General features: G+C 34.7%; 1 protein-coding gene across 4 annotated transcripts in view; it reads right to left on the reverse strand.

The window, feature by feature from the left end:
- vir-1 (virus-induced RNA 1) overlaps positions 1 to 12,438 on the reverse strand; it is a 273,677-nt gene that overhangs the window by 58,587 nt on the left and 202,652 nt on the right. For all 4 annotated transcript variants that reach the window (XM_073970864.1, XM_073970863.1, XM_073970867.1 and 1 more), the window contains exon 4: positions 2,835 to 2,983. In XM_073970864.1, the coding sequence (XP_073826965.1) occupies positions 2,835 to 2,983 (149 nt within the window). The remainder of the gene's footprint in view (positions 1 to 2,834; positions 2,984 to 12,438) is intronic.

A 12,438-nucleotide genomic window follows, 5' to 3' on the forward strand; every position in this document is an offset into this window, starting at 1 on the left:
CTTTCATGACAAACGCTTAGCGCTGCCTTTAAAAGTTATGAGTTTGGCTCTGAACGCTAACACGCCGTGACAACACTTTTTCCTGTGTTTTTCAAGGACGTATGTTGTTAGGTCAAACAGGCACTGGTTTGAATCGAAGTGTGAGACCCCTTTTTTTATGGTGCAGACTGATTCGTCTTCTCTTGTTCCTTTTTCGAATTTCTCAGGTGACTTCAGCCGTACTACATTTCCGAAGCCGTATAGTCGCCACATGGTCAGTTTTGCAGTAGAAACAGGCGACCTTTTGCTTCGAAGTGCTTCTTACATGAACAACTTTCGTTGGATTTGGCTCGTTTTCGAAGACCCAAACGGCCTAGATTCGGCGTCTGTTACGACCTTATAAACGTCATTTGAACCAACGCGATCGGTTTTATGCGCAATTTCTTTGAACTAATCCACAAAAGCCTTTTTTTGAGCGATTGTCCAAGTTTGCTGGATCTAACGAGAAAAATCCATTTTTGCGGCCAGGTGTTCACGCCATATCAAATGTAAGTTGGTGGAAGAAATGGCCAAGTATACCTCTATCCCACAGCATATAACATGGCGATCTCGCATTATCCGTTCACGCACGGCATATTTTTGTCATGCACAACGTCCGATTTTGTTCATGGATCTATAGGATGGTCCTTTAACGACATGCAAAGATTTAATTTAATCGATGCACTCTTGCCGTGATAATCCACGTCGAAAGTTGTGTTCACAAGTAAATTCGATTCTTTGCAAAATTATTTTTTCAAGTCACTGTAAACATCCCAACACATAGTCGTCCTCAGTACGCTTAGGCTAAAAACAGCCAAGCTTTCCAAAAAAATGTCAAATGACGCCTGGCGACACTGCGTGTTGCCTAGGCCGCAATCTTTTCTGTGTGTCCCTCGTATGAAAAATCCTTCGGGTAATTTCCACACAAAATGTCGGAAAAGCGCAGTTTAAGGCCTGCTCTCGAATCGTTTTTATGTTTTTTGCAAAATTTTGTTCTCGGGACCTTTTTACCGCGGTTCAAATTTTTTAGGGTCAAGCCCATACTTGAGAAAATGGACCGAAAGCTGTAAAAACCCCCTACAGTCACCAAGTGTAGTGACTGGTACTCATAACAACATTCTAACAGGATACTGCGTTGGTAAAAATTTGGAATCTGCGAATCTTAGATAATGTTCGAAGATTGTTCTTATCGGTCCACTACTTTCGGTACCTCCTTCCCCAAAAAAATTCAAAAATTATTATTTTCTAAAATGGTTCGTGAGATATCTCTTAACCGGAGCAACCAACTGATTTGGTCCAAACGTTGTTACATATCGGTCTTCTTATTACAAAAGCTCAAAATTTTTTATGTGCAGTTTAGGATCTGTTCGAATTTCGTTTGGAAAATCATATTATACTAGTCCTAGTGGTCCTGTTTGCACCTTTGCGTTTTCTGTGTGTCCCTCGTATGAAAAATCCTTCGGGTAATTTCCACACAAAATGTCGGAAAAGCGCAGTTTAAGGCCTGCTCTCGAATCGTTTTTATGTTTTTTGCAAAATTTTGTTCTCGGGACCTTTTTACCGCGGTTCAAATTTTTTAGGGTCAAGCCCATACTTGAGAAAATGGACCGAAAGCTGTAAAAACCCCCTACAGTCACCAAGTGTAGTGACTGGTACTCATAACAACATTCTAACAGGATACTGCGTTGGTAAAAATTTGGAATCTGCGAATCTTAGATAATGTTCGAAGATTGTTCTTATCGGTCCACTACTTTCGGTACCTCCTTCCCCAAAAAAATTCAAAAATTATTATTTTCTAAAATGGTTCGTGAGATATCTCTTAACCGGAGCAACCAACTGATTTGGTCCAAACGTTGTTACATATCGGTCTTCTTATTACAAAAGCTCAAAATTTTTTATGTGCAGTTTAGGATCTGTTCGAATTTCGTTTGGAAAATCATATTATACTAGTCCTAGTGGTCCTGTTTGCACCTTTGCGTTTACACCTTTGTGTTTTACGTCCAACAGTTCTAAGTTATACGGAATTCAATTTCGATTCAATTCAATATTGTCAATAGATGAAAGTTTTAATTCACACAGGCTGAAGGTATATCTCTGTCGGCAAAGCCGACTGATGCTTTTTTACTTGTTTTTAATTAAATCCATTGGTCCCTTCGAAATGGTGTCGAGATGGCTACGTCCCTGGTCCACGGATGGTACTTTGGTCATAGCACCCAGCAAAAATAGTCATTACATATTGGCCTACTTTCTCATTATTTTAACACGGGCATGTCATAGGGAGTAAGTACTTATTTTTTGGCACTTAAAAGTAAATAAATAAGTACTCAAATAAGTAGTTACGACTTGAAGTAACCAGGGAGTAACTACTTATTTATCTACTTTTTAGTGGCCAAAAAAAAGTACTTACTCCCTATGACATGCCCGTGTTAAAATAATGAGAAAGTAGGCCAATTTGTAATGAGTATTTTTGTCAGTTAGCTAGCTCTTATGAAACAAAAATCACGCCCTACTCGATCTGAGTCGGCTAGATCAGGTCCTAAGAATGAATCGAGATGTCCTTAAACTCAAAAAGGAATATAAAACCAATCATTTTGAGGGTTTACGCAAAGGTGTAAAACCACTACTCCGATGAAATTGGAACGACAAAATAAGGTATCGATGGGGGCTGGAAATTCTTTAATAGTTCGGCTTGTAGGACAAATTTCCTATATCGGTCACCTTAAAAACAAACAAAAAAATATAAGTTGATTGTGCCTATTTAAAGATCACTTTAAAATTTTATGCCACTTCTAAATCCTCTCAACACAACAACAAACCTTTACTGTTGATGTAGTGTTACCCTTTTTGGGATCCAAATTGCTTGAAATACCAAATGTACTTGAGCCGGAATCTTCATCGCTGTCGTCATCACCATGGCCCAACAAGGAATGTGGCCAGAAGCGAGAGCTGAAACGACGGAAGATATCTACAAATAAATAGAAAAAAAAATTAAAAACATGTTAATACACATAAATGAAAATAGTAGAAAATTCTAAAAATAAAGCAAAGACAATCTATGTTGTTGAGAAATATAACAGCTGTTGAGATTTTTATGTAGCATTTTTTTTAAATTCAACTAAATGAAAGAACCATGTTATTTACCTAACAACATTTACTTGTGCACTTTGCAGCTCGTTGTCTTTAGTTAATGCTAATGCATTTATTTTTGTTCAGATTTTTTTCTTCCTTTGCTTCTATGACTCTTAAGCTGTAAATGTTAGCAAGTGTTTACAACAACTTCATAGGAAGTCTACTTTACCACAGTCTTTCTTCATAGGAAGTCTTTTGTAAATACTTTAACACAGTATTTCTATTTCAAAGAAATTCTAATGGATATCTAAAAATGGCATCCAATAGCCTTGATAAAGTGGGCGATACAAAAATGGCAATTGGAATAAACGAACAAATTATCATTTAGGATTAAAATAAGTATTCTTCGAAATTATTGCAATTAAATGTAATGAAAGATTATTTTTAGCTGCAAGTTTCCCCACCTGGTAGCAACTAAAGTAACTGTGAAGGCTCTTCATTTATTGGCATTAGTTACTTTGGCAACATTCTGATAAATTCGCATTATTTCCAGATGTTTGCTAATTACTGGCATTAAAAATCTTTTATTTGATTAAACATTACACAGATGCCAACAGTGAGATTTAAATAAAGTGTTTTGTTTTAAGAAAAGCTTGGCAAGTCTAGGAAAAGTATTAACACAACTGGCAGCATTTGTTGAAAAAATGTATGGTGGCATTTTTTTAATTGTTGGAATAAATATACAAAAAGCTATGTCTTATAATAATATCAGTAGGGCATGACGTGCATTCTGACATTCTGAGAACTCAATAAGTTACAGCTTAGTTTTGAAGTGGGATTAAAATCAAGAAAGAAATTGTTTGAGATTATGAACACGAACTTTCTACAATGCAAAACGGGGACGCAAGCTGGGGGAGGCATGGTTCATACACTTTTTGAACATTTTGCTTCCAAAAAGTCATATTTGGTTTGTCCTAAAAATTTAAAGATTTGGCTTATAATATGCATGTTACAGCAACAACAAAAGGTGACAACTTATATTTGAAATATAGTTAAAAAAATATTTTTTGGTTTGATTAAAAAAATTAGAAAACATATTTGGGAGTTCTCCTACTATTTCGCTAAAATCCCATACAACAATCAATGTATTCTGGTAGAACTTCATCAACAAATATGCTTTAGCATCACACCTATTTCAAATAGATTCTTTAAGAGCCGAGGATGTGCCTCCACATTCAATTTTGCGTAAAAACCCATTTTACTTGTGTATCTCTGTAATTTATGACATACGTTTTCGCAAATATTATAATCGCATATAAAAGATTCCATCTATGTAAATATTTTTAAAGAAAATCGTTTATAAAATATTTTTACAAATTTTCCTATTTTCAAGGTATCTATATTCACCATTTTAGTGGATTCAAAGGAAATTGAATGACACTTGTAACTTTTACAAGCAAAAAATAGGTTTTTTAAGGTAACCACTTACGAAAATTTACGTATCAAATTTTGGCCTTTGGACTTCAACTACTACGATGTGGTACTGAGCACACTCAAGAGATATACATTAAAGGACGTAAGATCACCAGTTCTGTGATCCTATTATGAGTTTTGAATATCATCTTGTTGCGCGTTCGTATTATTTAAAAAAACCCCGAAATTTAAGCTTCAAAATGTCAGCATCGATTTTAGGAGGATGCAGTTTATGTGGCGAAAAATCATACACTAGTATCATGTTGCTCATGGAGTGTTCCAAACATCGTAAAGGAGCATAAAAAAGTGTTGGCTTCACCCCTTCTTTACCCATTTTTCTTCATTGATACCAACACATCTTCCACGTAAATTATTTTAAATGCTCGATATTATGAGACCCCTCCACTTCGTTTTAAAGAAAATCAGTCATATTATATAGAATATGTCAACAGTTCGCGAATTCTGAAAGGGTGAAACTTGGATTCATTGTTTGTAAAACTTTTCTTTGTTTTTACCATACATACCCCTACAACTAAGAGTTTCTAGTTAAATTCGATCCCAGCAAAATGTTCGATGCCAAGGATGCTATTGAATCATGGGTGCAAGTGATCTGGCATGTCATCTTTTTAGCATTTCACTCATGAATTTTATATGAGCGTGACCACCATAAGATGACATTCATTTTCGGATCTTAAGATGACATTCATTGTCGGATCCTAAGCATGTCATTTTGACCAATGCTTTGACATGTAATTTTCACCAACCCTTTGGCATGACATTTTCATGTCTTGTTTGGAAAATGGAAAATTCTGTATTGAAATATGATTTTCATGACAAACCAAACTCTTTATTAATTCAAACTAATTCATGAAATAACTAGAACTAATTTATCAGCATAAAGTTTACATCCAAAATTTCAATTTAATCACCGCCGCTGCACCGTAACAGAGTTTACTTCGTCCACTCTCAGCCACTGATTTTGTTTCATCTTACAAAAGCTTTTCTATTATCTTCTAGTTCGTGAACCTACATTTAATTTGTAATTTTGTAATTTTATAACAACAATTTTGGAAATGTATACTCTTTTGTTTTGATGTCGCTACATGTAGGGATATACAAATCGACTTGTTTGTTTATAGTGATCTGTACAAATGATTCAAATGCTGATGGAAAGATCGGATCTTTCACGACTTCCTTTGCATGTGTTTAAATGCTAATGAAAAGATTGGATCTTTCACGACCTGCTTTGAACCAATGCAAAATATGCCATGAAATCACGTCATCGCATAGAACCCATTCCTTCAAATTTTCCTGGGATGTTTCGATTCACTGACAAATTCTGGGAAAGGTTATCACCGAAACAAAAAAAGTATTAACCCTAAAATACGTTTCAAATTGTTACGTATTTCTGACGTGTAGGCTGTTTATTAAATTTTGGGACATTCGGAGGCCTTGGGCCAACATATCCCATGGGGGTAACATTTTCGACGAAAATGTTTTCAGAAAAAAGTCATTACAAATAGCAAGAATTCACACAAAGCTGAATTTTGGTGAAGAGCTAGGGCTTAACACTAGAAGCAATGTCCTAAAAGTCCCCACCGATCCAATATGTGCGAATAATGTTATTAGGGGTCAAATCCATTTTTGAAGAACTTATTCAGTTTTTTGGATTTTGCTTAAAAACGGTAAAATTTAACAAAAATAGGCTAAAGTAAAATTTGTAGATTTAATAATTGTCTACAAAAATTGCTTTCTCGATTTTTAAAAGGACTTTTTTTGAGATATCGCAATCTAAGTGTCAAAAATAAACCGCGTAAAACGACCACGCTATGTGTAAGGTATTTCCATAAGCATTCAAACGATATCCACTTTACGGTAATCGGTTCTGTAGAACCGGGTCTAACCTGGTTTTTAAATAAGGCCTTTCGGGTCGAATAGTCGACGAACCGGATCCGCCAACTATGAAAATTATACGTTTCCATAAACAGCGCAACAGACCCTACCTTCGTAAAAAATTAAAAAAAAAAAAACAGTAAAAAAGCGGTAAGTTCGGCCGGGTAAGCGGTAAGTTTTTTGGTCATTGGGAACCTCAAATGGCAAATTTCAGCTAATTCGGTAAAAAAATCCACCTAAAAGCTTCAAATTTCTTTAAATCGGGAGGTATCCTTATATGGGGGCTATACCAAAACGTAGACCTATGATGGAACTTTTTAGTAGAGAAGCTGTTTGGTCATTGGGAACCGCAAATGTAAAATTTCAGCTAATTCGGTCAACAAATGGAGCTAAAAGCCTCAAAAAAATCTTAAATCAGGAGGTACCGTTATCTGGGACCTATATCAGAACGTTGACCTATCTTCACCATTTTTGGTGCAGAAGTTTTTTGATCTCTTGAAACTCCAAGTGCCAAATTGGAGCCAATGAGGGAGGAAAATGTAGATAAAATCCTCAAAATACCTTAAATCGGGAGGTACCGTTATATGGGGCTATACCAAAACGTGGACCTAATCCATTAAGAACCTCAAATGTCAAATTTCAGCCAGTTTGGTCAAAAAATGTAGATAAAAACTTCAAAATACCTTAAATCGGGTAGTACAATTATATGTGGTTATACCAAAAGGTGGACCTATATAGCCCATCTTCGAACTTGACCTACCTATTGAAAAATACACTCGGGTGCAGAATTTTAGCGTTCTTTCTCAATTATTCTCAATGATTACAACAAACGGACAGTCGGACATGGCTAGATCGTTTTAGAAATGTATCCTTATGAAGAATATATATAACTTATAGGACCGCAAATGATTAGTTCGATGTGTTACAAACAGAAAAACAGGTTTAATATATCCTGCATACTAAATCGGAGAGCTTACGTTGCGGTCGTCCCCTTTGGGCTTACAATTACAAATGTGGCTTAAATGGGCTAATTTTGCATAAATTTAATCTGACATAGATTAACTCTACTAAAGGCTCTTCGATTTTGTTCGAATTTTTTTTAATATATGTATAATTGCTATCTTCAAGGGAACATATATTTTTTGGGGGGCAGGAACGGTTACGCCGGTTATTTTTGCCGGTGCATATTTCCCTTATATGTGCATAAAAACGATGTGTTTTTTAGATCTGCTATATCTCAAGAATGGTTCCTTCTAGGCAAAAGTTATTAATACCACACATGTAGATAACTTTTCTCTCAATAATATTTTCTCTAGCAACTTTTTGATTAGACCAACCATTTTAAAATAAAATTCCGAAAATATAAAAAACCCTAAAGATTTGATCTTGACCCCACCCACCGAAATGACTGAAATTTTATACATAGTCTTCGTTCGGGGTATAAAACTTTCCACCTGAAATTTGTCTATATATGTTCTCATCTTCACATAGCCCCCATAGAACAGTTCCTCCTGATTTTTGGCACGTATTTTGAAGATTTTGGCCTCAATATCCCACCGAAACTCTTCATATAGCCTCCAAAAAACGCTACCCTTCGATTTTCGGTGTTTTGAAAGTTTTAACCACATTATTCAACCGAAATAATTGAACTTTGGCGATAAGAGGAAGTGCTTGTCTTATTAACTTAAATAAAGTTCGTGGTGGAGGTATAAAAACTTCGGACCAGCCGAACATTTACTGTGTGTTCAACGCTCACCGTCGGCACGCGAGTTTTTTGTTAACAAAATAAAATACAGATGGTGGTGCACATGTAAGCGTTTAAACAACTTTAATGTTCGTACGCGTAGCGTGTACAGTGTAGTAGAAATAAAATAAAATAAAGTAAAAATATGAAGTGTGTTAAAATTGAAAAACAACAGAATCCGCCTCAACTGTTCTAAAAATAGATTTTTCTTAGCTTATTTTCAATCTCTTAGTGTCCACAGAATAACTAGTTATTATAGTGGTCATAGAATAACTAGTAAATCAGTGCGACAAGCTCTTGTTAAAATAATGGGTTAGTAGTAGGTTTTGTAAGTAGTTACAACTAACAAAAACTACTATAAAAATTCATTATTTAGTAAAGCTCTTTTTGTTGAGTTGAAATCAAAGCTCCGAAAACACGCTCGAATTTCACTCGCGAGTGAAACTCTTCTCGAATTAAAGCAAGTTGAGCAGGGCTACTAGCCCCCTCCCCAACCACCAAACAAAAAATTACCCCAACCCCTAATAAACTTGCCCCAGACACAACAAAAAATTGCACAAAAAAAGTTACCACCTCCCCCCAAATTTTCACTCGCGAGTAAATCGGAGCTCTGGTTGAAACATATTCTTCAAACAAACATGTTTGTCGTTAAAAAATATTCTTTTGAAATCCACGATTATCGTTGAAAATTCTTCTTTATAGTCCAGTCAAAATAGACCATGAAATAGCAAAAATTCCCAGAAAACTTAATTTTGGTGGAGAGGTAGGAGTTGCCATTAGAAGCTATGTTCTAAAAGTCCACATTGATCCCATGTGTGCAAAAAAAATTGAATTGCTTTGAAGAATATTCTCTAAAGCTCCTCAACTGTCGTTGAAAATATTCTTTAAAAGTCCATGATTTTCGTAGAAATATTCATAATTTTTGTTTTAATTTTATATCTTTCGTCCTTTTGTTTAAACTACTTTATTCGCTGCGAGCTACTCTGGATCTAAATAAAGCAAATACAGAAGCAATTAAAGACATTCACGAACATAGGAAACGTGTTCGAGTTTATTGCCCTAATGGACATATCAAACAATTAATCATAAAATAATCCCTTAAACAATGCCATTTTCAACTAAGGAAATAAAAAAAGTTCAGTTTTAGAATTGTTCCATGTGACTTTATTTTATGTGTACTTGGAAAACATTAAAACAAACTCCAAAATCCATTAACATTAGTGAATAGTATTTCATATTTCCTTTAAAAGCTCCTTCAGAGGGGTCAAACATATCACCAGAGCAAACCATAAATCATATGTTTAATGCTATGCGACAAACACACTCTATAAAATACAAAAGCTAGACAAAAAAGATTTACATCTTTTCGAGACAATAGCATCGGAGCAACAAGAGTTGTAGTTGAATTGTATTTTACCATTCTCAGGTGTTGATCAGGTGTTTTGGTATCAAGGACATCATCCCTAGAGAACTGTTTTTTAAATGTACATATTTCTCAATTAAGAAGAAGAATAAAAGGTAAGGCTTATATTGATTTTAAATGTGAGTCATTAAACTGGGGTTGTTATTGTTATTGGTGTTGTTGTTAGTCTTTATTGTTAGCTCTAAAATTTAGAATGACTTAATGTTTGTTGGACTTTCAGTTGAGTATGTTCGTGTGTGTGTGTGTTTAAACTTCAGACTTGAGTTTTGTGTACATAGAAATCCATTGAGAACATTTATAATTTGATTTACTGCCTTTTGGGAGTTTGTACTCAGATGTTTGAACATTATCAAGAATTTACCACACATTTATTTATGGACATTAGATAAATTGTTAAGGATTTTTCAGAAAATTTTGTTGGTAAATAAAGACAATGATGCACAGTATTATAGAAGAAGAATTTTTTAGATATAACTTCTTAGGTCATGATAGCTCAATTAATTAAATTAATAAAACGTTCACAAATAAATAACCTTCGTCTTAATAAGACAAAAAACTTATTTAATTATTTTTTTTTATTTTCAAAAAAAAAAAAAAAAAAAAAAGAGAAAATCGTTAAAGCTCAAAATGGTATTGAATGAAACTATATTACAAGAGTATTGAAAATTCGAACCAGTCCTCACGGAAAAAAATAAATCTTTCCTTAATATATTCCAAGAGTAATGTACTATTCTATAATCCTTAGGTAGTGTATATCAAATAAAAAATATTGCCATGGGATCACTGTTTTAAATAGACAGTTCTAAATTATCCTTTAGACACAAAAAAATAATAATGAATAACAATTTAAAATGGAAAATTTATTATTATATAGGCAAGACATTTATGGTCAAAGAGGGTAGCTATAAATAATAAAACATAGATATGTGTTTAAAAAATAAAACATATGAAATATTTAGTTACAGGTCTGTGTTAATAATAGATGTCGATATGATGGTGTTTTTATACCCTCCACCATTATCTGGAGGGGTTAATTAAATTTGTCATTCCGTTTGTGACATATCGAAATATTCGTCGGAGACCCTATAAAGTATATATAGGGATTTTTGAGTAAAATGCGACACGTTTTTTATACCCTCCACCATAGTATGGAGGGTATATTAAGTTTGTTTTTCCGTTTGTAACGCATTGAAATACTCATTTGCGACCCTATAAAGTATATATATTCTTGATCAGGGTAAAATTCTGAGTCGATCTGTGCACGTCCGTCCGTCCGTCTGTGGTAATCACTCTAGCATCCACAAAAATGGAGATAGGACGCTGAAATTTTGGGAAAGTGCGTCTTTTGTTTGCAGGCAGGTCAAGTTCGATGATGGGCTATATCGGTCCACGTTTTGGTATAGCCCCCATATAACGGTACCCCCCGATTTACGGTATTTTGACGTTTTTAGCTACATTTTCAGACCGATTTAGCTATAATTTGACATTTAGGGTTCTTAAGTGTCAATAAACTTATATCACAAAACTTGTGGACATAGGTCCACGTTTTGGTATAGCCCCCATGTAACGGTACCCCCCGATTTACGGTATTTTCACGTTTTTAGCCACATTTTCAGACCGATTTAGCTATAATTTGGCATTTAGGGCTCTTAAGCGTCGCTAAACTTATATAACAAAAGTTGTGGACATAGGTCCACGTTTTGGTATAGCCCCCATATAACGGTACCCCCGATTTACGGTATTTTGACGTTTTTAGCTACAGTTTCAGACCGATTTAGCTATAATTTGCCATTTAGGGTTCTTAAGTGCCAATAAACTTATATAACAAAAGATGTGGACATAGGTCCATGTTTCGGTATAGCCCCCATATAACGGTACCCCCCGATTTATGGTATTTTGACGTTTTTAGCTACATTTTCAGACCGATTTAGCTATAATTTGACATTTAGGGTTCTTAAGTGTCAATAAACTTATATAATAAAAGTTGTGGACATAGGTCCACGTTTTGGTATAGCCCCCATATAACGGTGCCCCCGATTTACGGTATTTTGAAGTTTTTAGCTACATTTTCAGACCGATGTAGCTATAATTTGACATTTTGGGCTCTTAAGCGTCGCTAAACTTATATAACAAAAGGTGTGGACATAGGTCCACGTTTTGGTATAGCCCCCATATAACGGTACCCCCGATTTACGTTATTTTTTTATTTTTACCTATAAATTGACATTTAGGGTTCTTAAGTGTCAATAAACTTATATAACAAAACTAGTGGACATATGTAGATCAATATTTGGAATAGCCCCCATATAACGTTACCGCCCCATTTCAGTTATTTTGACGTTTAAATTCACATTTCTAGACCGAATTAGCTATAATTTGATATTAAGGGTTCTTCGTGACCAAAAAACTTATATTCGAAATAATTATGAACGTAGGTCCATGTTTTGGTATAGCCCCATATAACGGTACCTCGGTATAACGGATTTCGGTATCCCCATATGACGGATTTTCGGTATTTTGAGAATTTTACCTACAAGTTTTAACCGAATTATCTGTAATTAGAACATTTGACATTTGAAATTCTTAGTGGTCACCACACCTCTCCACCAAAAATTGTCAAGATAGGTCTATGTTCGGATATAGCTCCCATATATCGGTACCTCCCAATTTTCAGTAATTGGTAATTTTAGCTAAAATTTTTAGCCGAACTAACTGTAATTTGACATTTGAAGGTTGTAGTGGTCACCACACATCTGCATCAACAATTTTCAACATAGCCCCAATATAACAATACTTCCCGATTTTCGGTACTTTGAGG

The sequence above is a fragment of the Musca autumnalis genome, unplaced genomic scaffold (genome assembly GCF_047663935.1).
Source record: "Musca autumnalis isolate F117 unplaced genomic scaffold, ASM4766393v1 scaffold_2, whole genome shotgun sequence".
Lineage (NCBI taxonomy): Eukaryota > Metazoa > Arthropoda > Insecta > Diptera > Muscidae > Musca > Musca autumnalis.